Source organism: Gymnoscopelus braueri, assembly GCF_963280865.1.
Source record: "Gymnoscopelus braueri genome assembly, chromosome: 12".
NCBI lineage: Eukaryota > Metazoa > Chordata > Actinopteri > Myctophiformes > Myctophidae > Gymnoscopelus > Gymnoscopelus braueri.
In genome coordinates this window covers 42,584,597-42,611,103 of record NC_137614.1, presented here as the reverse complement: position 1 = coordinate 42,611,103, position 26,507 = coordinate 42,584,597, and the positions used below count along the sequence as shown (strand labels likewise).

Sequence of the window (26,507 nt, the reverse complement as noted above, 5' to 3'; positions counted from 1 at the left end):
AATAATTTGTTATCAGAATCTACTAGGTAGATTCTGATACTGAAATAACGGCTCGGCTAACAATGCATATCAAAACATGTAGATGTTTTGATAATGTTATATTTGACCATGTTATTTCAGTATCAGAGCTCAAAAGGTTACAGTGGCTGTGTGACGTCATTAGAGAAATTATATCATTGCATGTATTATTGCACATTATCTATGTATTCACATGCATGACCAAATACAAGATAAAGTTGGTCAAGTTAGAATTGAAAAGTTTTATGGATATGCAATAATGTGCATACAAAATAGTATCGAACTCGCGCGCATAGTACACCATTGAAACTACAAGTTTGTATTTGTTCAGTTATGTTGTAATGTTGTATGTTGGCATAATTAACACATAATACGTATAGAGACTAAGTCAGGACAAGAAACAAGTGATTTTGTTGTAATCTCATTTTCAATTGAATTTATTCATGATGACTTTCAGAGAAACACCGGTGGCTAAAATAATCATGGATGAAATTTAATTTGAATTGATTGCTGGCTGCTCAGTTTTACATTAAAATGCCGGTGCTCAAATTAAAGGCAGCACACAATGTGGTTTACTCTGAACCGGAATCTGTTCACTTAGGGCTGCGAAAATGTATTTATTATTGAAAATAACCAGAAAGTGATTTTATGTTTTACAATAAGCTTAATTATGAAACTTTGTCAATTAATTCAAGCACATGATTTGGTCAGCTGTTGTTCCCATTATTATTTTAATTGGATGCAATCGTGAACAATAGCCAAGTCAGATAATATATCCATTTGGCCATCCATACGGTTCACTGCAGCTCAGCGGTCAATGTGAGGGATGGTCAGGAGACCAGACCAGTGTCTGTGATGGGTCATACCTGCTCGGGAAGAATGTTCCACACACGGACAGCAGTGTGGAGAAAAGGTTCTATCATTAGCCAGAAGAGTATACATCCATCTCTCCAATAAAAATATGTAAATATAAAATCTCCCCATTAATCAGGCACAATTAAAATGACATTTTGTCATTACAAAGATATGGCACCGAATGAGCAACAAAGACGGTAAGAAAATACAACTTTTAGATAAAAAAAAACATACAAAAACTATATTTTCTACCACAAATCATCATTATTAATAATTGTGATTAAGATATTAAGTATTGGGGATTATCTTTTTTCTTTAAAAAAAAAGATAAGATATATTTTTGGCTTTTTCGGCCCTTTTAAAAATGTGACAGTATACAGTAGACTGACAGGAAATGGGGGGAGAGATAGATGGGGTGTGACAGGCAGCAAATGTCGTCGGGATCGGGATTCGAACCCGCGACACACTGTCAGGCTGTCATTAGCAGCCTTAGGTGCCCGGACCGCTACGCCAGCCAATCGGGCCTGGGATTATCATTTTAACCATAATGGTGCAGCACTATGTTTATGGTTAAATGTCTTTGGTTCTGCTCAAATACCTGAAGTCGGCATTAAAAAGTATATTGTCACTGTCAGATGGAAACCTTGACCGCCCCCCAAAAAAAAACTTTTCAGCAATAGGAATAGGAAATAGCAATAGGAAAAAAATAACCTGTGTTCCAATGGATCCAATGTAGTCATTATTTTAGTTACAAGCTCTAATCAATACTTTTCATTGGTTACATATTTATAAAACCCAACACCTTCACTTTCAAAGATGTTCAGAAATAGCCGACCAACAAGATACAAACTTGTAGATTGGCTATTTTAGCTACTATTGCGACACTGTTGTACGACAAAGAAGGGCATTAATAAAAAATGTTTTTGTTAAAGTTCAAATATGGAGATACAAGGTCTCTGCCTGACAGCAAATATAAAACATTCATAGTTTGAATTTTAGTTCACCAGGTACAAGCTGCTCCTCATGACCTGACCTGAATTGTAAACTATTACAAAGAAACAGTTGTTGTTTTTTCTCCACACGTATACATGAGAAGCAACCAAAATGGTCTCCAACATATATGACAACAAGTCTGAGAGGTCACGTGTTGTCCAGTTCACAGCTCATTCCAGGGGTCACAGGTCATTCAGCTCACAGGTCATTCCTCCACTCTGGCTCCAGATGCTGCTGTACTGCACTCTCCTCAGTCTCCACTGGGGGGCGAGAGAGAGAGGGAAAGGAGGAAGAAAGAATGACAGTTTCATCATTTTAAAATAATATCGTATCTTGATTCACATGAAAAGTGTGTATGTGTGTGCGTGCATGCGTCTCTTCTAAATTTGTATCCGATAAAGGCGAACACACAATTCCTCTTTTATGAACGTGAGTTTTTTTTTAATGTTTAACACTCACCATCACCATTAATCTCCATGTTGAGGCAAAGTTTGGCCATTCTGTACTCCACCTCATCGTCTGTGTCAGAGAAACCGGTGTAGCCTCCTCCATCTTTACAGTACTGGATAAACCTTGTGTGTGTGTGTGTGTGTATGTGTGAGATTGTGGGAGACCGGGAGAGTAGGTAAGACACGGTCGGAAAGACAATTTAGAATCATAGAATCTTTGGTTAAAATAAGTGTTACACAGCTCTATATTCTGATTGCCATAGAGTTGTTTGTTCAGTAACAGGAGTCTCCATCTCTCTCCAGCTCCTTATTAAACAGAAAATGCATTTTCAGGTCGGGATACCAATTTTATCCAATCAGGATAGATAACTCAGTCAGGATACAGATTAAACAAGAGAAAGTGGAAGCGATCACACTCATGACACAAAGAAATGAGCAGACAAAATTGGCTACTGGAACAATAAAAAAAATTAAGCTGATAAATGGGTACTCTCTCCTGATTGGCTGAAATTGTGTCACCCACCTGAAAATATATATAATAAATATTTATAATATAATATATATTTAACCTTTTAACAAAAAAACTTTTGTTTTAACCAAAACATATCACTTACCGTACCTTTAAATATGAACGACATTTTGCAACGTTGCTGTATATGGAGCTGCTGACATTGTGACACTCACCTGCCCCATGTAGGGTCTGTTTTCAGCACTACAGGGTTTCCCACCACAATCAGCAGGGCCTTGGCTCGAGTCATCGCCACATTGAACCGCTGACACAGGAAAAGAAAAAATGTGTCAAAAGATACACAGGCAAATCCTCAGTGATCATTTATCAATTTGGTAACATTTGTGTTAAATGAACGCCCAGGATTTTGGCGTTTTGCTACCTTCTCATTCTTCACAAAGCCCAGGGAGAAACGCGTGTCAAACTCCATATACTTTTCGCTGCTGCGAACTGTAGACACCAGAATGACCATCCTCTCTTGACCTTGAAACTCTTCTACCGAACCCACCTGGACACGGACACACACACACACACACACACACACACACACACACACACACACACACACACACACACACACACACACACACACACACACACACACACACACACACACACACACACACACACACACACACACACACACACACACACACACACACACACACACACGCGCGTAAAAATCTATTTCTGAACCGCCAAATGGCTGATATATTTCATGTGACCTGTAATGAGTTCCATTGTCAGTCCTTGTACCTTCAGTTCATCCATGTGCTCCACTTTAAGGTCCGCCTCCACCTTCTTGAGGGCCTTTCGGATCTTCTGCACCTACATGAGCAGCATTCCCAGAAAACACCTCATTATTTCATTCGACTTTTGAATCATTTTCCACCTCATCCACACACATGAATAAGTAGATTCCATCACAGCGGTGTGTTTAAAGTAATACTAGGTAACGTTTTCAACAAAACTAAAGTTAAATTGTATATCTTTTGCGAGTGGCAAAAGTTTCACAACACCCACTCCGTGAATTTCACCCCCGGAAGCCTTTTATTTATATATTTTCTATTGAACGTGTACGGGGGGGACTTTCCCGGGAAAATGACGTTCCTGGCCAACGTCATGACGTCGTGGCCGACGTCCTCAGGAACTACCGCAACGGTTTCCTGTTTGGCCAGGAACTACCGCGCTATTAACAAAAAGGAACCTCACGCTGATTTTAAGATAATGTAGGATTGGAAGATCGAAAAAGAACAGAAAAAGAAAGCACAGCTCATGGTAACTAATGCTCCACTGGCTAAGAGAAACGATCCGTAGATAGTATAAAACAATTAAAAGATCGCTTTTTGAAACGCTTCCGGCTTCCGGTGAAAACGAATGGAATTCTGGGTAATCGAGGACTAGGGAAATTGTATGCAGTGACGGTAGTGACCAGCAGAGGTTGCTAAAAATCGTTATTTGTGATTCTGCATTGTACAACTTTAATATCAATGTTATGTTATCAAAAAAAGTCTTAGTGTTTTGCTAAATAATTTGGGGGCCCACTTGCAATATCCTCACGGCTCAACAGTGGGCCCCGTTCCACAGGTTGAGAACCATTGCTCTAGAAGAATAAAGTGAACTGCGGTCAGGGTTGCCAGATCTGCTTATTATAACTTCCCCGCAAAATTTCATTTGAAAATAGCCGATCTACAAGCTCACAACGCGTCGCATCGCGACGCGTTGTGAGCTTGTAGATCTGCTATTTTCAAATAGCTGATGTATACGTTAAAGTGCACATGTGGCCCATAGTCGCTTCTTTTGGGCTGGTTTTCCTAGACCTGGTTGCTTGTTTCTCTCACAGAATCAGGCAACACTGACTGTGGCATGAAAAGGCAACGGAGGTGTATTCCCCACCTGTTTCCTGTAGGGGGCGATGATGCCAATGTCTTTGGGTTGGATTCGGGACAGGCCCTTCTTGCCCTGTGTCCGCAGGAGTTTCTTCAGGTAGTCCACCAGCAGCTCCACCTCCGCCACGTTGAAGTATGAAGGACTGCTGGCCTCGCGCGCGTCTACGCCCGTCACCCCGTGGAAGATCACCGGGAACTTCTTAGAGGATAAAGCCTACAGAGACAATGAAGCTTTACTTTATACTTTGGTTGCACAATGGTGCACGCTCGCAGTCGCATCGCGTTTTTCACTTGAAAATCTGTTATTTTGGGGCATTATTTTGGGTCGTAGGACTGACAGTCTTAACTCTTTGACTGCCAGAGTATTTTCATAAAGTACTCCCCCAGTGCCAGCAAAGCGTGTTTTTTTATTTTTATATTTTGAAATTTTTCATGAAAATAATTTATCAGTGTTTTTTTAAAGACACAGCACAAATCCGCCACTAGAGAGCAGCACATGACAGCTTAATCAGCTCGTTGGCTCACTGGCACCCTTCTTGAGAGATTAAACGGTGAAATACATACGGATACAAACGGATGTGACGTGGTCTCAGATTGTCCGATCGGCCAAAATTACGATGTGATACACGACGGCGATGACTGATCGTCACCCAGACCATAGATTATAGAAGAGAACCTGTCCGTTCGTTTGTTATACCGTGTGAAAAAACGTGTGTTTACCTATTATGGACGAAAATGACCGGGGAAAAAAAATCAAAAAACGGAAACGGAACCCAGGTCATGAAACCGGATGCAGATGTGGGTGAAGTAAGTGGAACTCGAAAATAAGATTGAATATTAAGCAGCATAGCGCAATCAGAGATTAAACAATGAACGCGCGTCTAACGCGTCGACGGCGTGGGTGGATTAAGTAGCAATTGACGCGTTTTCGAGTCAATGGCGTTTATAGAGTTAATTTAGGTAAGTAGAAACTCTGTATGTACATTCTTAGGCTGTGTTAATTAGTTGTACGAGCTCATGTCTTATTGGATCTTGTTTATTCGATACACTTATTTGTTTTAGCTCTTGCTCATTTGATTTTCCTATTTTGTCTCATCTGTTTATGAAAGTAGATAGCTGATATATTGCACTTTTACCTTAGCGCTAGGTATACTCTTAGTTGCTTGTTTTAGAAGAGAATGCACTTAATACTTCTGGTGATTAGTAGTTTCGTTCCCTACCTATGTTGAATGCACTTATTGTCAGTCGCTTTGGATAAAAGCGTCTGCTAAATGACTGTAATGTAATGTAATGTGTATCCACCAAGGTGTTTTTTCAATCAATGGAGCAATCGAAGCAATGGCTCCCCCACTTTTTATATGGAGCATTGCTAACCCAGACCCCCGCCCCCCCCCTTGTCTGTGAAACGACTTAGCTGGCGACATTGGCGTGCTTTAAACTGCATCAATATGAATGAGAAGAACAACGCACACTAGCCTTCCCCAAAGGTTCAAGGCCCCCCTTATTCGTGTCACACTAATGCCTAAATTGTAAGTTGTAAGTGTGTGTGTGTGCGTATGTATAAACGTTACCTTTTTGGGCAGGTATTCCCATCTGCAGTAGGAGTCGCGCAGCGCCTCGTCAGCACATGCTTGGAGATCTCCGTCATAGAACAGTTCATTGGGAATCTTCAGAATGGCAGGATGGGACCTGCCACAGCAAAACATCAAACATAATCAGTGTTGGAAAAGTTACTAAAACATAGTAATATATTACTTATTACATATTACTTGTTTAAAAAGTAATATAGTTACTTTACTTATTACTCCCTGCCAAAAGTAATTAGTTACTTTACTAGTTACTGGAAAAAAGTAATATATTACTTTAAGTTACATATTACTTTAGTTACTTTCCAACACTGTGTTGGAAAAGTTACTAAAACATTACTTTCCAACAGTGTGTTGGAAAAGTTACTAAAACATAGTAATATATTACTTATTACATATTATTTGTTTTAAAAGTAATATAGTTACTTTACTTATTACTCCCTGCCAAAAGTAATTAGTTACTTTACTAGTTACTGGAAAAAAGTAATAATATTACTTTAAGTTACATATTACTTTAGTTACTTTCCAACACTGAACATAATTATGACAAAAGAATTTTCTAAATTTAGAGTAGCCAATTATTTTGTACCCCTTCACCTACCAGTGAGGAGCCCCCGCCGGGAGGACGTAGGGCCTTCGTCCTACTCCTCCCGCCCAACACTCCCCGCTGACAGGTCCCATAGGATTTCCCTGCTTCCCTCCCTTCCCTGAACACGGGGCCAATTGTGTTCACATAGACGCCCCGACAAAGCCGGATGCACCACGGTGGATTTCGAACCCCACAACCTCCGTGGAATGTGGGCAGGGACTTTACCACTGCGCCACCCGTGCACCAAATAATAAATAATACATCCTTTCTGTCATGATAAACGCTACCATTATCATTGTTATTATTAACCCATTAAGACCTGAGCCGATTCTAAAAATGTTTTCTAAATCCCAACAGTTTTTTGGAAAAAAAAAAAAAAAAAAAAAAAAAAAAATCACACAAAAAAAAAATTAGGATTTTTCAAAAATAGCAGATCTACAAGTTCATAGCGCGGCACTCGGTGCCGCGCTATGAGCTTGTATATCTGCTATTTTTGAATAGCCAAAGAGATCTAAAGTAACACAGATGCGTTCCAGGTCTTAATGGGTTAATGAACCTGTAGTTATTCAGCAGTTTGGTGACATAACGGCTGTTGAACCTCCCCTCTTGGTTCTTCTGGTACAGAGAGACATCCGTGGTGTTCATCAAACGCTCCAACAAGGAGACGCCTGCAGATGGAAGAACAAGCATCTGCACATTGAGCAGGAAGATAGTGTGCACAGCACTGGTTCTTTAAGTGAGGTGCACCATTTGATTGATTGATTGATTGATTACGTTATCAATTATTATTGTCTGATAACAGTACGGCAGTACCATCAAAAAAGCTCTGCTAAAAGGATGACACAAAAAGCCCATTGGTCCATTGTACTAATTTCAGACATACAACATATTACATATTGGTAAAAGCTCCAGTAGCAGCAAAAGATACTATATTTACAGGAAAGGGGAGGGGTGGCCACTAACAAAGGGGCTCGTTCTGTGGAGCCTCACAGGGGTCCGTGTGAGGGTTCCAGGGGGTCCCCAGCAAAATGAGGAACAGTTTAAACACTTATTTTATAATTAAAAACAAAATGTAGGACAGTGTTTCTCAAACATTTTCATGTCAAGGACCCCTCAAATGTATGTATTTGGCCGCGGACCCCCATGTCAAAATATGTTGTTCCAGGGACCCCCAGAAGCAAAGATTTTAGTAACTTACACATTTTCTCTTAAAATCATATATATATATACAGTATATGTATATTCAAAGATTTGCACAGATTTTCACGATTAATTTTTTTTTTTGCCAAAGTATAAAAGGTTAAAGCGGTTAAAATCATTAGCTCATAAGCTATATTAACACTTTTTGCTGGGGACCCCCTGGAACACACCCCCAAGGACCCCTGAGAACCAACGATGTAGGAAACAAAAAAGGGATATTTACTCGCGACCCACAAAAATGTGTCGCCGGCCCACAAATGGGTCCCGACCAAGTGTTTGGGAAACAGTGCACTACCATAACGTGTGAGTGCGGGGGCTGCAGTTCCTACCCAGGCCATATTTGAGTGCCAGTGGAGATCTGAGGATGGGTCCAAGTTGCTTGGGGTCTCCAGCCAGGACCACCTGACCAGAGTCTGCATTGAGTAGCCCTGTGTTCCATGGATCATAGACATGAGAGCAGATACAGGATCAATACAGCTGCAGCACATTTGTTGTCTCCGCCAGGCCGAAGGCATGGTGGAGAGTATGTTTTACCCTCTGTGTGTGTGTGTGTCCGTCTCAGCCAAGCTAACATTGGTCAAGCTTCACGTGACATCATCACAATATGTAATATAAATAGGTAAGACAGGATTAATCAGGAACTACAGTACTCTCCTGGCGGAGACCTGTGCTCTGAGGAGCACATTTTTAGGATTGTTATACTTTTCTCAGAGGTGGAAGAAGTACTCATTTATTTTACTTAAGTAAAAGTAGCAATAGCACAATATAAAAATACTCTTGTTACAAGTAAAAGGCCTGTGTTCAAAATGTTACTTGAGTAAAAGTACAAAAGTATTGGCATCAAAATATACTTAAAGTACCAAAAGTAAAAGTACTGAAATGTTTGAAAATAGCAGATCTACAAGCTCACAACGCATCGCATCGCGACGCGTTGTGAGCTTGTAGATCGACTATTTTCAAATAGCCTAGGTATAAAATAGGGCTAAAGTGGTTAATGTATGTTTTATGATATAATACTTTATATCTGCAAAGTAACTAGTAACTAAAGTTTTCAAATAATTGTAGTGGAGTAAAAGTACAATAATTGCCTCTGAGATGTAGTGGAGTAGAAGTAAAAGTGTTGCAAATTGGAAATACTCTAGTAAAGTAAAAAGTTACTCAAAATTGTACTTAAGTACAGTACTTGAGTACTTAGCTACACCACTGATTTTTCTTTCACCTGGCAACAAACAGGGCTGCAACTTTTCTTAGCGATTATTGTATCGATTACTTTTTTGGTTTATTAAGTATTCGAGAAGCATGTTTATAGATCATTTGTTCAAATATTTCATCGATCTACAACAGTGTCACACAAAAATAGCCGATGTACAAGTTCACAACGTGTCACGATGCGACGCGCTGTAAGCTTGTTCACAGATCACTAAAATTCATTATTAGTATGAAAATTGTTTATCAATTATCTAGTATAATCGATTAAATGGATTAGTTTGATTAACTGTTGCAACCCTACCCGCCAACGGGATGATGCATTCAGGCTCCACCGCATGTCCTGCCTCGTCCACAAACACATGCGTGAAATGACCTTTAGGAATCCCTCCTGCAACCAGCCTACACAATGGAATACAAACACATTATTAGACAATAATATCACCCCCTGTAACCAGCCTACACAACGGAATATAAACACTTTAATATCCCTCCTGTAACCAGCCTACACAACGGAATACAAACACATTAGACTTAACTAGAATTCACCTCCTTAACCTCTATATATTTTGTCGTGCAACAAATAGTGTAAAAAACAACACGTTGCATCGCGAGCAGTAACTACATTTTCTTTTTTTTATATCCGACGTTCATAATGACAGAAACCTCGCCACAGTGTTTTTGTCTGAAATGGGCCGCCGTAGTGGACTTGGATGAAATTACGGGTGAAAACTCGTCTGGCGAGACTTCCGGAGGGGCGCATCGAACACAAACACTGTGGAGAGTTTTCTGTCAATATGAAAGTCAGATATAAAAATAAATAAAAATATGGAGTTATGAAATTTTTCCACTGTACCACTCGTCCTGGGATATAATAATATCATATAACGGTAAGAAAAAGGCTAGTCCGAAATTCTCCTTTAACCCATTAAGACCTGAAGCCGATTCCAGACATGTCATCTAAATCCCAACAGTATTTCGAAAAACGTATGTTTCTATATCAGTGTTACTCAAACTTTTTCATGTCAAGGACCCCCAAAATTACATGATTTTGGCCGCCGACCCCCATCTCAAAATATTTTGTTCCAGGGACCCCCAGAAGCAAAGATTTTTGTTAAAAATGTTCGCTTTAAAATAATATATATTCAAAGATTTGCACACATTTTCACTGTTTAAAATTTTGAATAGCCAAAGTGTAAAATAATGCTTTTTTAGCTCAAATCACGAGTGCCGCGCTATGAGCTTGTATATCTTCTATTTTTTAATAGCCAAAGTGTAAAATAATGCTTTTTTAGCTCAAATCAAAAAGTGACACAGACGCGTTCCAGGTCTTAATGGGTTAAGTGTCTTGCTCAGGGCCACCCTCGACACATTGCCCGGGTGCTCAAACCTGGGACCTTCTGCTTCCCAAGCGGGCTCTCTACCCACTCAGATATAGCATGAAGCTTTGGCTATCTTCGTATGGCTATGATGTGTAAATGTTAGCATGTACTGTAGCATTAGCTACCTTCCAGCAGTAAACAGTGTGGTGACGATGATCTTGTACTTCATCAGTTCTTCTAAAGAGGGAAACGCGAACGAGTCTCCTTCCAGGTTACAGCAATCCTGTGAAAATACATCATCAGGGCTGTAAATACATGACTTAAAGTTAAAGGTAAGGTGAGTGAAATTTCAGCCAATCAGGAGAGAGTACTCATTTATCAGCTTCATTTTATAGTGTTCCAGTTCCAATTTTGTCTGCTCATTTATTTGTGTCATCACTTCCAATTTCAATTGTTTAATCTGTATCCCTCCTGACTGAGTTCTCTATCCCGATTGGATAAAATTGGTATCCTGACCTGAAAATGCATTTTCTGTTTACTAAAGAGCTGGAGAGACATGGACACTCCTGTTACTGAACAAACACTCTATAGCAGTGGTTCTCAACCAGTGGTCCGGGGACCACCAGTGGTCCTTCAGGGGGTTCCAGGTGGTCCCCAGATAAATGACGGAGAGTTGGTAACCAAATGGACCATAGATCTTGAAATCTTGGGAGCGTAAAATGAAACCAAATGGACCCTTATGGGTCCATTTGGTTTCATTTTACGCTCTCAAGAGTTGAATTATTGTTAAACATCTGCATTACTTATACAAGAAGTCTACACAATTAGAGAATGTAGAAGAATTGTTATTTTGCCTGTCATCTCTCCTATGGTACCACATCAATACAGCATGGAATTGTGGACAAAATCGTATCTAACGACAACAAAAGTTTGGGGTCCGAGAGTCTAAATCTCATCAAACGGTGGTTCCGTGGCTCAAATGCCGAATAAATAATGGACCTTGACATGAAAAAGGTTGAAAACCACTGCTCTATAGCAATGAGTACTATCAGAATATGGAACTATTTATATACACAGACGTGTCAGTTACTGACCAGTAGACAGTCAGGAACAGCGTTGGGGTCGCAGCTCCTGGCGTACATGCGGTACACCTTGTGTTTGTCCACGTGTTGTACGATCTTCTTACAGAGGAGGTCAGTGGCACTGTTGCACGGAGCACATGCCAGGATGTGGCAGGAACCCTGGGTCTGCTGGATCTGTTTGATGGCCTCAACCACAGTCACCGTTTTACCTGACCAACACACGCACGCACACACACACACACACACACACACACACACACACACACACACACACACAATGTAATAATGTTAATCGTTACTTGCACTCCTCTTCAATATTACTGCCGTTTCTGTTGAATTTGACTGTGTTAAGCTTGGTTTTATTTTCTCTGTGGTGAGAGAGTCAGTTGGTAGGATGTCCAAAGTACTTGAAATACTGCTGCACTGGCCAATAAATATTACACAGGTTTAAAGTGGGTGCAAGTGGTATTGTTTCAAATATATTTTGAATAGCTTGAATAGAATAGCTTGAATAGAATTGTTGTCAATTATTTGTACGAGCTCTTGTTTTATTGGATCTCGTTTATTTGATACACTTATTTGTTTTAGCTCTTGCTCATTTGATTTTCCTGTGGTGACGTCAACTCGGACTATGTATAAAAAATGTATAGTCTCAGCACTGAGTGCAGCACTATGAGCTTGTAGATCTGCTATTTTTGAAAAATCGTGAACATTTGCGCACATCTTTGAATATATATATTTTTAAGCGAACATTTCAAATCTTTGCTTCTGGGGACTCTACAAATGTCTTTTAAATCTTCTAAACAGTTTTCTGAAAAAACTTATGTTGCTATATCGGTGGTGCTTAAAAACCTTTTCATGTCAAGGACCCCCAAAATGATATGTATTAGGCCGCGTAACCCTCCCCCCCCCCCCCCCGTGCTGTATATCTGCTATTTTTGAATAGCCATGGTATAAAATATGGATAAAGTGGATACACGGATGCGTTCCCGGTTTGAATGGGTTAACTTTAACACATTAACCGCCAAGACCGTAGTCCTACGGGCCGTTAAATCCAACTGTTAAGCGCCGAGACCGTAGCCTACGGGCTGTGGTGCTTTTTCAATTTTTTCGATTTTTTTTTTTTTTCAATTTTCCAGGGGGACCATTTTCAGTGTAACACCACCCGAAATCGACCGGAAGTGCGATCACGTTTTTTGTTTCCCGTCTGCCTTCATTCTAAGTCGTACACAAAAACCCCCTGTAAAAGCACCACCCATCGACCGGAAGTGCGATCACGTTTTTTGTTTCCCGTCTGCCTTCATTCTAAGTCGTACACAAAAACCCCCTGACAAGCACCACCCAAGTCATAGACTGTTCAACCCCCTACAACGACCGCGACCGGGCAAGGGGCTCTACCGCAGTATCAAGAGTTCCACCACCAGATTTTGGTGTAGTTTCAATCCAGCCGCTGTCAGAATGCTGAATGGGGCATAAGCCTGGATGAGTTCAGCAGCCTGACAGCAGGCGGCGCAGACTTTTCTGGCTCTTCCTGAACACACCTGTGGATTATACCAGGGACAATGACTTGGACTTTAGCCCCCCCCCTCGGACACACCTGTGGACTACACCAGGTACAAATGACTTTTTGTTGCACTCCCTCATGGAGCTACATGCGGATTATACTAGGGTCAGTCCACTCTAGGTGGACACGCACTGACCTTTTGCACCTTAATCCCTTGTATAACGCACTGACTTTTTTTGGGTCTTTTTATTGTGCTCCTTAAGCACCTTAACGTCCTTGTCTATCATGCACAGTATAAGTATAACATGCACAGTACAATACATTGCTGCTATGCTCAGGCACCTTAGTTTAGTTTTTTTAGTTTTATTTATTATCTCAGGTAATTTGTAAATATGTAGATAACTTGTCTGGCCTTCTGTTGCTCTCTTGTTTTTGATCTCCTTCCCACCTGCCCCCCACCCTCTTCTTCTCCCCCCCCCCTCTTCTTTCTATGGAAACTAACGTTGCGATGGGAACGATGTACAAAAAAGAATTTCACCCACTTTTTTACCTTGTAAACCTGTGATGTGACAATAAAACTGATTCTGATTCTGATTCTGATTCTAAAAGCTGTACAGGACATGTAGTTTTTCATCCTCGCATTTCCCATGTTAACATAAACGATCAGAACTCAAACATGGCGGCTCCGTTTGACACGCGGTCTCGACGAGTAGACACCAGGACATGTGCACGTTGTTTACAAACATTGGATCGGGCAATCTAAAGGATTTTAACGGGGCCTATGGCGACCTGAAAAAAACAAAAAACAACAATAAAACCTTGGCACTGGTGAGTACATTATGAGATTAGCCCTTGGCGGTGGATGTGTTAACCCCATAAAAATTAAAGTTTTTTGTCTTAACTAAAGAAATATCACTTACAGCACCTTTAAATACCAAGCAAACCGCAATCAAGACAACTACACACTTCCTCCAGTATACCTGTGCCAGGTGGTCCAAACAGCAGGTAAGGAGCGGGTTTAGAAGATCCAGCCACGATGTGTTTTACAGCCGTGTACTGCTCTGGGTTCTTCTCCAGCTGTTTGTCAAACAGTCTACAGAGAGAAAGGTACAACCATGTGGTATAAATGAGTGTTCAATGAAGTTGGCTTTAAAACCACTTAAACCCTATGTACTTAAGTTGACAAGAGTCCCCCAGGGTTCTGTACTAGGTCCACTGGTATTTCCCCTCTACAAGCTCACAATGCGTCGCAAGCAGTGGTGTAAAGTAACTAAGTACATTTACTCAAGTACTGTACTTAAGTAAAATGTTGAGGTACTTTTACTTTACTGGAGTATTTCCAATTTTCAAAACTTTTACTTCTACTCCACTACATCTCAGAGGCAAATATTGTACTTTTAATCCACAACAATTATTTTAAACTTTAGTTACTAATTTGCAGATATAAATTATTATATTATAAAACATACATTAACCACTTTAACCCTATTTTATACATAGGCTATTTGAAAATAGCCGATCTACAAGCTCACAACGCGTTGTGAGGTTGTAGATCTGCTATTTTCTGCGCCATAGCAGACTATGACGAGAAATCTCGTCCATGGCAGTCAATGAATTAATGAATGTAGACAGAATGAGTGGATGACTAGTGGCTAGAATGACTGACCTCAGTGTGGGCAGCTGTAGCTCCCCCTGGTGTGGGGAGGAGGGAGCGGCAGGGAACAGCACCTTCCACAGGCTGTGTGTAGCCGTCAGCTCCACTGCTCTGTGATTGATGCGCATGAGCAGGCGGCTGGGGATGAACTCCACACTGAACTTCATGTCTTCTATGAAGACATCCAGCAACCTGCAGTCCCACAATTCACACAAACACACAGGATGAGCTTCAAATAATAGAAAAAAAACGACTTTATTGTCACATCACTGGTTTTTACAGGTGTAAAGAAATTCATTTTTGCGCAAGCCCCATTTATTTCCCTTTTTTTTTAACCCATTAATACCTGGAACGCATCTGTGTCACTTTAGATTTATTTGGCTATTCAAAAATAGCAGATATACAAGCTCATAGCGCGGCACCGAGTGCCGCGCTACGAGCTTGTAGATCTGCTATTTTTGAAAAATCGTGAAAAAATATTTTCCAGATTTTTTTCAAAAAACTGTTAGGATTTAGAAAACATTTTTAAGAATCGCCTCAGGTCTTAAAGGGTTAAGGATGGGGGACAGGGAGAGGAAGAGCAGGAAGAAGAATCGCATGTCAAAGAGAACGCAAATATCTATATATCTACATAGCAGCAGATACAGTATGTGCATGAGATTAAACAGAGCGTGCGAAAGTGGTAACATATCCCTTCCTGTGTGGAGTTTGCATGTTCTCCCCGTGTCCCCTAGGGTAGGTAGTACCCTCACAAAAAACATGCAGTAATCCTGGTCTCTATAGTGCTTGGCAACGTGTCGTCACCACAGGGCGTGGCATAGTAGCTGCAGACATATTAGGGTGTAAGAGTCAATGTTAAGTCAAGCTGTTTAAGACCCCCCCAAGATGGCCACCGCTACCAAGTGACACTTGTTGACGCCCCCTTCAGGATTATTTTATACGCACTATACTGCCTCCCACTTCCCCTCCATCAGCCGGGGCGCCTGATGGAGGGGAAAGGAACTGGTTGGAATAACGTGTTCCCCCTGTCAGGTGATAAGAAGAGGTTTGATAGCTCCTCATGCATTGAAGGAGGCATGAGCTAAATATATACCAATTCATAATAATTCAAGATTTGTATTGTTACATCTTATATACGAGTACACAAGAGTAAAAGTCTTTGGTACAACATTGTAGCAGCAATAACAACAAAAATTAAAATTTGATAAGAAGAGAAACAATAGTAATAAGAAATGCCAAAGTACATCAGACTACCAGTACTATACATTGCTTACTTTTTGTCGAAGCCCAGTTTGATTTTGTCCAGCTCCACGTTGTGGACGTAGCCACAGTATTTAACCCCTCTCTCCCCTTTTAGGGAAACCAGCAGCGCATCGCCATGCAGCACAGACGGACGGTTCTCACACACACCTGGGACCTGACAGAGAGCAAGAATGAGTGTGTGTGTGTGTGTGTGTGTGTGTGTGTGTGTGTGTGTGTGTGTGTGTGTGTGTGTGTGTGTGTGTGTGTGTGTGTGTGTGTGTGTGTGTGTGTGTGTGTGTGTGTATCTGTGACTGTGTGTGTGTGTGTGTGTGTGTGTGTGTGTACTGTACTTAAGTAATTTTTTGGGGTATTTTCACTTTACTGGAGTATTTCCAAATTCCTAGGCTATTTGAAAATAGCAGATCTACAAGCTCACAACGTGTTGCGTTGTGAGCTTGTAGATCCGCTATGTGTGTGTGTGTGTGTGTGTGTGTGTGTGTGTGTGTGTGTGTGTGTGTGACTAAAATTAACCTCCAGAACGAGAATTCTTCTGTTCTCTCTGTCTCGGACCATGGAGGCGTATTGTTTGTCGTTGTTGGGGATGTTGTATTTCCTGATGTCCACCATCATCTGAATCTCCTCCAGGTACAACATCAGCTGGAGCTTCTCGCAGTAGTTCTCCTCGCTCAGTGGACTCTTAAGCGCTTCCACCTTGCGGTCCCTATGGTGGGCATATCAAAGATTGTTTTTGTTTTTAAAGATGTACAAGTTCACACAGCGCTGCATCGCGGTACAGTGGCTGCTGTTACAGTGGCTGCGGGTACATGGACAGTTTCATTCGGAATGAATACACTTCTATTCGGAATGAATGAATGGATGAATTCATTCAGAATAGAAATGCTCATGTAAACACGTCAATTGGAATAGAATATTCCATTCCAGTCTGACCCGAATGAATTTTCATTCGGGTTTGGAGGGGTGGTATAGACCGTTTGAATCGGGATATACCAATCGGAATTGACCATGTAAACACTTTATTCCGAACGCTCCTCTCTGTTTGGAATACATGTATTCCTTTGCGCATGTCCGTGCTTAGTAGTGCTGTCAGAATTGTCCAAAAGTGACCTATCAAATCTCTAATTCGGCCACGGTTGGTGCTGAGAAGCGCTCGCTCCTGCGGGATAAAATGAATGATTCTATTCTATATAGCGTCATTTAATAAGCCTTTTTCTAAACGGGTATTTTAGTCCTCAGTTTTTAAAAAGAATCCCTGGCCACATGACAAAGTTTTTTTTTTTTAATCCCTGTCCACACGTAAACGCAGAAACGCATTGATCAGCTGCAAGTTTCAATTTTAAATCAGATTTTATTTTATTATTTTTATTTATTTTATATATGAGGGGCCAAATACATATACATTTTAATCACATGTTAAGGCCCAATACTGCAATAGCTGCATTATTTTAATAGCATACGTGAACAAAAATAAATGAAAACAACATTATTAGGGCGCAGCTGCAGCGAAAACAGATGAGTTTTACTTCATCAATTCATTACATGGGCAGCCGGAACGGTCGTCCCAAAACACCACGCCCCACGCACCTTTTGAGCGGGCCATCCACGGCTGCTCCATGGTCGCTGGAGTTTGACCCGGGGCGATTGTGTTTTAGGGCGACAGACCCCGCATTCGACCCGTGTGCGCTCCGCGCGCTATGCGGCGCAGAAAGAGGGTTTTCGTCACAGTGAATGAGTTACAGCATGTTTCAAAGCTTTTTCATAATAATACAAGAAAAACGTGACACTCGGCATAATGAGTAGCTTATACTTTCTACTTAAGTATATTTTGATGCCAATACTTTTGTACTTTTGCCATAAATGAGCGTGCCTTGTTTCATAGACTGTAGTGTTGCTCTCTCTCTCTCTCTCCATTTATTATTATAATGACCATGAGCGGTCCGGTGTTTATGTATTATTATTTATTATTATAATGACCATGTGCAAATGCGCGATGACGTCATCGTACCTACATGAGAAATGTGACAAATCGTATAGGCTAGCCTACGTTTTACCGTGTCTGGTACCAATACAAAAAAATAAACTGGTCTGAAGTTGTAGATCTGCTACTTTTGCATTAAAACGGTGATAACAAAGGAACACAGGCTTGCACCGCATACAACGCTGCCTGGCCAGGAGTCGGTGTGTTGCTTACCGGCCTGCCTACGACCGACAGACCTCCGCCGCGGAGGCACAAGGGGGCTATTGCCTCCTCCCATGCCCACCAGGGGAAGCTCTGCTCTGGGTAGTGGCCCCTGGTCCATGCCCGGGCATAGGCGGGAACCACTTTGCGCATGTCAAAAGTTATATTCCGAATGAATGCTTTGGTCATGTAAACGAGGAATATTTTTATTCGGGTCCCATGTAAACATATGCAGGTGAGTGGAACGGATTCCTCTATTCGGAATGAGTTCATTCTGAATGAATACATGATGTCCATGTAACTGTGGCCACTGTGAGCTTGTCGATCGCCGAAGTATAAAATACTGCTTAACCCATTAAGACCTGAGAAGATTCTAGAATTGAATAGCCTAACGAAATCTAAAGTGACACAGATGCGTTCCAGGTATCAATGGGTTAAAGGGATAGTTGACCCCCAAAATGACTTTGTTTCTATCGATTAGTCACCCCATGGAGACTTGAATTCATGGATATTTTTTAGTTTTTGTCGCATTCCTAAGCCAATAATTTGATGACCGGCACTGGTTCCGGTAGGAGACACAAAGGAGACTCTTTGGGTCTCCTACCTGAACCGCTGCCTACCGGTCCGCTGGTCATCAAATTAATTAAAAAAACATCCATTAATTCAAGTCTCCATGGGGTGACTAATTGATAGGAAAAAAATATTTTTTTGTGGTGAACTATCCCTTTAAGTGGTTAACAAGGACAAGGAAGATAAAATAATGGATGCAATGTGCTACATGATTAATTATACAAGCTATGTTATTTCATAATCAGAAGCAGCTTACCCATGTAATGAAAAAAATACATATTACTCTACAGTATAGTGCCTTCCTAATAGTATGTATTATACTGAATGTACTCATTGATTGTTGAATGTTTTATCTGTGCAGTTAATCCAGTATGATGTGTTACATTTACCTCGCATCACGGACAGACTTGGAGTCCTTCAGTTTACGGACCAGCGGGTTCATGAAAGGTGGAACCACATACGGCTTCAGAGGAACCACTGTGTTGAGGCGCAACTCTGGCAATCTGTTTACAGAAGAACATTCACAGCACAATGACACCTTGGCAGAGGTTTTGGGGGGTGTAGTTACCTTGTAGTAACTCCAAATATTATAACATATCTAGCTCCGTTGCTCCTTTGATTAGAAAGTAATATTCCAAAGATAACCTCCTCATTGACTTACATTGCAGAGTGAAAGAGCTCTCAAAGACACTCTTTTAGTACATAAACGAACGCAACCAAAGCGGACTCGGTACAGATACAGCATTTAATTTTAATTTTTGAAGAAGAATGTCAAATTCACGTTGACTGAACTTCGAACCGTAAAATCAACAGGAAGTTGACATTTGCTTTTTGTTTTTTAAATGCCATACTAGGTTTTGTGACATTACACCATATTGGCAGAATCTGCTTTGTTTGCGTTCATTTATGTGCTAAAATAGTCTCTTTCAAAGCTGTCAAGTCAATGAGGAAGCTATTTTTGGAATATCAACTTCTATCCAATGGACAACGGCACTATATATCTTGCTTTAACCCATAAAGACATTTTTAACTCAAATCTTTGCTTTTGGGGGTCCCTGGGACAAAATATTTTGAGATGGGGGGGTCCCCAAACAATTTTCCTTGACATGAAAAAAGTTCGAGAACCACTGATATTACAGCAACATAGGTATTTAAAAAAATAAGAAAACTGTCAGGATTTAGAAGACATTTGTAGAATCCCCAGAAGCAAAAAATTGTATCCCAAAGAAATAAAAAAAGATTACACAGATGCGTTTCCGGATTGAAAGGGTTAAAAGACAAGTGATGCAACAATATTAGAGAAGATTTACGCTCCACTTGTAGTCAAAATCAGGAGTGTATGGTGTACCTCTCAGGTCGCACGCCGTCCACAATCTTGCTCCTCTCATCTTCTATTACCATCATCATGCAGGCATTGAGGCCAGGTTTATAGGGGGACACAGGCCCCAGCTCCTTTGCCAAAGATGTAACACATTTGGCCTCAAGAAAGCGCACAATGTGGAAGGGTTTTGAGGCCGTCAGGTCTGCTTTGAACTCAAAAGCCAAGGTGGCTGGATAGTAACCTACCCAAGTGGTACGGAAGGACACTTTGATTTCATAGCGATCACCTGCGGACAGAAAAGCATAAAAGATTCCATATTCCATATGCAGTCATGTTAAAGTTAGAATTTGAAGATAATTCATCATCATTTTCATCTGTGATATCTGGATACACAGATCACTATAAGAATCCAGTCTATAGCATTATAGTGATTAATATTAAAGGTAGGGTAAGTGATATGTTTTGGTTAAAACTAAAGGTGTTTTGTTAAAAAGGTTAAAGCACTATATTCTGATAGTAATCATTGCTGTAAAGTGTTTGTTCAGTAACAGGGGTCTCCCTGTCTCTAATAGCTCTTTAATAAACAGAAAATACAGTTTCAGGTAGGTGACGAACCAATTTCAACCAATCAGGAGAGAGTACCCATTTATTAGCTTCATTTTCAGTGTTACAGTTTTTTGTCTGCTCATTTATTTGTGTCATCACTTCCAATTTCACTTGTTTCATCTGTATCCTGACTTGAGTTCTCTTTCCTGATTGGATAAAATGTGTATCCTGACCTGAAAATGCATTTTCCGGTTAATAAAGAGCTGGAGAGACATGGAGACTCCCGTTACTGAACAAACACTCTATAGCAATGCATACTATCAGAATATAGAGCTATTTAACACTTATTTTAACCAAAAATAATCACTTACCCTACCTTTAAGAAACAAGTCGTCCTTCCAACTCTGGGGCAAACATTTGGCGAAAATCTACAAGCTCAATCAGTTATTTTCAGGAGAACTTGGTGGGGGGGGGGAGGGGGGGTGAACCCAGTATATAGACCCCGGACAACTAATACATTCAGTTAGTAGAAAATCTCACCTGGTTTCAGTTTATGCGGTTTGGCTGGGGTCACTTTACGTTCATCCTCCAGAATGAAATAATCTAGGAAGTGTAGAGGACTGTAGTAGGTGAAATACACGTGTTGTGCTCCAGTGTTGTTGACGTACAGACGTACCACATGCTGTTACAGTGAGAAGAAATAGACAGTCACTCAATGGAACTCAATTTAGAAGACAATCTTCTTCTTAATGTGTTCTATCAGATACTGTGTGTTACAGACACGGACCTTGTACACTCCTTCAACTCCTAGAAGACCTTCAGCACCTCCTAGAAGTACCTTCCCGTCCTCGAACGCGTGGTCAGAGGTGATGCTGACACCATGTTTGTCAGAGATCATCTGAGCCCTGTGGATACGCCATGAGCCCATTTTAGTAACTGCTATTTCATAGGACATGAGACCATTACTGTACTGGTACTTCACTAAGGTGTCCTTTTGAGGTGTGTACAATATCTAGGCTTGTGATTGCATGAACAGCAGAACTCAGATTTGACCTTGAAACATGGTTGACATGAAAGAGTTGTGATAAAAAAGTAAAATAAAAAGTCACTTTTCGACACGTCGTGAGCTTGTAGATCAGCTATTTTCAAATATCCAAAGTATAAAATAGGGCTAAAGTGGTTATACTGATTTTTATGCTATACTAAGACCTGGAACGCATCTGTGTCACTTTAGATTTCTTTGGCTATTCAAAAATAGCAGATCTACAAGCTCATACCGCGCTACAAGCTTGAAGATCTGCTATTTTTTGAAAAACAGTGAAAAAATATTTTTTATATTTTTTTCAAAAAACTGTTAGATTTTTTTAAAGAATCGCCTCAGGTCTTAATGGGTTAACTAATTTAGCTGCCTGGAATCCCCTCAAGGTCCCCTGGGGGTCCCTGGACCACACTTTGAGAGCTGTCCTCTTACCTGTCAGTCTTGAGTTTGTCCATAAGAAGGCGGGCCTGTTTCCTTTGGGGCAGAACTGCTCTCGTGTTCTGTTCATCAGCGGAGGTGACCTGTCTGGGGGTCCCAGACACTCCATTCTGGGCAGCCAATCGCTGCGGATTCCTGGGGGGACGCCACTGGTCCTGATATTGGTAGGGCTGACACCATCATGAAATGTTAGTTGACGATTAATTGTCATCTTGATATGAAAAGGGTTGAAAACCAAAGCTTGTCTAGTTCAACCTACCTGTTGCTGACAGGAGCCCTGTAGGGGTCACTATTGCAGTGACAGAGATCACAAACAGAACCGAGACTCTGCGTGGTGAGCAGGCCAGGAACTAGTGCTGAACCACCCTACAGGCACCCTGCTATGTGAGGCGGGGGACTGTGGCAATGGTGTGTCTGTGTAAAGTAACTAAGTACATGTACTCAAGTACTGTACTTAAGTACAATTTTGAGGTATTTTTTACTTCACTGGAGTATTTCAATTTTATACTTTGTACTTCTACTCCACTACATCTCAGAGGAAAATATTATACTTTTACTCTCCACTACAATTATTTTAAAACTTTAGTTACCAGTTACTTTGTAGATTTTGATTATTATTACAAAACATACATGAACCACTTCAGCTCTGTAAACATTTCGGTCATTTGAACATAGCTGATGCAAGCTCGGATGCAAGCTCGGATTGCATCACAGCTTGTAGATCAGCTATTTTCAAATGCGTTTTCATTTGAAAACCTGTTAAATGGGACATTCTGCATAATGAGTAGCCTACTTTTACTTTGGGTACTTTAAGTACATTTGATACCAATACTTTTACTCAAGTATTAGTAGTGTTAGTAGTATATCTGTCTGTCTGTCTCTTATATGTCATCATGATTTGTGTGCATGGGGTTCTCATCTTAAAGCAAGCAGCGTGCTTAATGAGTCTTCCAGTTTAGTAGACCTTGTATTGTGAATTTGTACTTCCATGTACTGTGATTCTCATGTCTTACTAAATAAAAGTACATCAATCAATCAAAGTACATTTTTTATTCCGGACTTCACTTGTACAGAGTATTTCTACATTGCAGTATTGATACTTTTACTCAGTAAAAAAATGTAGTACTTTTCCCACCACTGCTGAATCACCCATTTAATAATCTACAACAGCGTGTGTGCCTTTAATTCATATTTTTGCATTTGACAAAATAAAGAATCAGCGCGATGAAGTTTGCAATGGTGAATTCCTCAAAACGTAATAAAAGAGATGCTCACCATGGAGTTGAAAAGAACTTTCCCTGAGTAGATGTAGACATTATAGGAGCATTTCAGAGCATAAAGAACATTACTAAAGCTTGGATCTCTGAGTCCTTCCCCATTCCTGAAACAGAATAAATAAAGGATATTTTATAGGGACTGACTGACACAAGCAGTCAAGCACCCAAATGTTTAGTCTTCGCTAGCCTGCCCTTGGATCAAGACTATGATATATTTTTTATCGAGTCTGACTTTTACTTTCGAATCTACGATAGTCTTGGCTTAGCTGTAGAATACAACTCTCGTAGACGTAAACATGTACAAATTGAAAATAAGGTGCTTACCCCCACGCCCCAAATGTTAACTCTCGCTACGGGGTAGTAGTTTAATGTAATAATCCATATATTTCAATAAAGAAGTGTTTTAATGCCGTCTGTGGCCGAACGCCATTTTTTCACCCTCGTTTACTTCCTGTTTACATTGAGTGTAATTCCGGGTTTCACCAGATGGGCCCGTCACTACCGCCCATTGGGAACTTCCAACAGAATCGGCCACAGACGGCATTAAAACACTTCTGTATTGAAAGATATGGATTATTACATTAAACTACTACCCCGTAGCGAGAGTTAACATTTGGGGCGAAGGGGTAAGCACCTTATTTTCAATTTGTACATGTTTGGAGTGTCTACGGGGTATAGTGCTGAAAGTCCCTGTGTCCATGGGGGGTGAACCCTACAACTCTCGTAGATTGAAAACGTCAGAATCATAAATAAGTCTACGAGAGTTGTATTCTACAGCTAGTCTTGGCTAGCACTCTCCAGTGCGTCCTGCACTTTCACCAGTAAAGCCCGTACTTCTCCGTTCATGTACAAAAAATATATGGAAGGTGCTTACCCGATTGCAACAAACGTTAACTCAGCATTCGGAGTCTTTGTGCAATGTATTAGTCCGTATTTCTCAATAGAGATGTGTTTTAATCCCGTCTGTGGCCGAACGCCATTTCCTTCCCCTCTTTTACTTCCTGTTTACATTGAGTGTAATTCCGGCTTTCACCGGATGCGCCCCATTGAGGAATACAGGGAACTTCCGACAGAATCCTTCACAGACGGGATTAAAACACTTCTTTATTGACAAATACTGACTAATAAATTGCACAACGACTAGTTAACATTTGGGGCAACCGGGTAAGCACCTTTTATATATTTATATATATATATATATATATTTGTACATGTACGGAGGAGAAGTACGGGCTTTACTGGTGAAAATGCAGGACGCACTGGGGGGGTGCTAGTCAACTCAAGACTATCGTAGATACGAAAGTAAAAGTCAAGACTCGATAAAAAAAATACATCTATGATGGTCTTGATCCAAGGATATATCTTCTCCAAATCTTTGATCTGAAACTAAAACAATCTGATTCTCACCTGTTGTTCTTGTTCCTGAAATCACGATTATAGATGTCTTTGAGCTCATCCTTGTTTGTGATGTCGTTTCGATGTGTCTGTCTCAAAAAGTCAAAGAATTTTAATCCAACTTGGCGAAGATCGTGTATTTTCATGTTTTCATGTCTGGGTTTAAAGAGCTGTGCAGACTGCAGGAAACTAAAGTCACTCGGTTGAGCAGCCGCGTTGCCAGATTGTGCGAGAGAAACAAGCAAGCCAACCAGGTCTATGAAAACAAGCCCAATTTGAAAATAGCCGATCTAAGCTCATCCCCCCGCAGCCCCCCCAAAAAAAATGTATGGGGGGTGTCCCTGCCCTGGCACAAAATATTTTCAGATGGGGGGGGGGTCTGTGGACAAAATAAATACATATTAATAGGTGGGTCCTTGACATGAAAATGTTTAAGAACCACTGGTTCAAACAACATTTAGAAACAAGCCCAAATATTAAAGCAACTACACTTTAGAAACAAGCCCAAAAAACAATATTTACGAGCAACTTTACAGGAAAAACAAGCCCAAAGTCGCTTATTAAAAAAAGACATGGCAACGCTGCAGTCGAGTTGTATAATTTGTGTACCAGCTAACCTCGCGTTACAGCAGTCTTTCCGCCGGCAGGAACTGTAAACCTGGTCTATATAATAACTGTCTGTGCTCGGTGCTCTGATCCGGTCTAAAGCCCGCCTACTGTTTCCGGTAATTTGCACAAACTTTAACATGCAAGCATATCACCCGTTTCCGTATCCTGTGTAAACCGGATCTGCAACCTGCAAAGAAAATTGAGCCTAGTCTAGTTTTAGCACAGTTTGTGTGTGCCCACCAGGTGCCCACCCACAAGTACCAAAACGAAACTAAAAGAGAAAAAAACAACATGGATTCTGTACAGTTATTCTATACAGTTATTCTATACAGTTATTCATACAGTTTACAGTTATACAGTTATACAGTTATTATTCAGTTATTATTCAGTTATTATTCAGTTATTATTCAGTTATTATTCAGTTATTATGCAGTTATTATTCAGTTATTCATACAGTTTGTATGGGTGTATGATGAGGTTTATATGACACAGTTTAGATAAACTTACATCTCTTACATTTTCTTACCCTGGGAATAAAACTAAATTTACATTGCTTGATTCAATATTTAGATATTTTATATTCATTTGATCAGACACGCCCCCTTCCTATTTAAATCCATTGTAACTTCAAACTCAATTTGTACCATGTTAGACTCAGACATTGAAAACACACTCTGGTTCTGGTGACTGATATTGTCCTTCTAATGCATGAGGGGGGCATGTTTTTTCGATTACTTTTTTCATTAAAAAAAGAAAAAAAAAAAGAAAAAAAAAAAAAAAAAATATATATATATATATATATATATATATATATATATATATATATATATATATATATATATATATATATATATAATTTATTTTTAATAAAACAAAATAAAATAAACACAAAAGCCAGAGTAGACTATGTTAAATGACCTACTGTATAGGCCTACGGGGGAAATCACATCATTATGTTTAATGTATGGGGATGGGGAATGTTTGGGAAAGATGACATTACTAATCCAGTATTTACATC

General features: G+C 40.3%; 1 protein-coding gene across 1 annotated transcript; it reads right to left on the bottom strand.

The window, feature by feature from the left end:
• Positions 1 to 436: 436 nt before the first annotated feature.
• Positions 437 to 25,090, bottom strand: LOC308096136 (putative helicase mov-10-B.1). Its single transcript, XM_080443435.1, has 23 exons — positions 24,893 to 25,090; positions 23,484 to 23,589; positions 22,203 to 22,378; positions 21,519 to 21,636; positions 21,272 to 21,413; positions 20,213 to 20,471; positions 19,254 to 19,367; positions 16,629 to 16,818; positions 16,130 to 16,272; positions 14,868 to 15,047; positions 14,182 to 14,294; positions 11,710 to 11,906; positions 10,801 to 10,898; positions 9,598 to 9,695; positions 8,417 to 8,515; positions 7,444 to 7,555; positions 6,284 to 6,401; positions 4,720 to 4,926; positions 3,580 to 3,651; positions 3,206 to 3,331; positions 3,000 to 3,088; positions 2,326 to 2,438; positions 437 to 2,126 (listed from the first exon to the last, which is right to left on the bottom strand). The coding sequence occupies exons 1-23, from the start codon at positions 25,024 to 25,026 to the stop codon at positions 2,065 to 2,067; spliced, it is 3,066 nt and encodes a 1,021-aa protein (XP_080299561.1). The 5' UTR covers positions 25,027 to 25,090; the 3' UTR covers positions 437 to 2,064.
• Between the last annotated feature and the right edge of the window lie 1,417 nt (positions 25,091 to 26,507).

Coding starts and splice junctions, on each gene's coding strand:
- LOC308096136 (XM_080443435.1), bottom strand. CDS start 25,026: ATGAAAATACACGATCTTCGCCAAGTTGGATTAAAATTCTTTGACTTT. Junction 15,048..16,129: donor AAACTGGGCTTCGACAAAAA/GTAAGCAATGTA, acceptor GTGGGACTGCAG/GTTGCTGGATGTCTTCATAG. Junction 4,927..6,283: donor GGGAATACCTGCCCAAAAAG/GTAACGTTTATA, acceptor TTGTCTCTGTAG/GCTTTATCCTCTAAGAAGTT.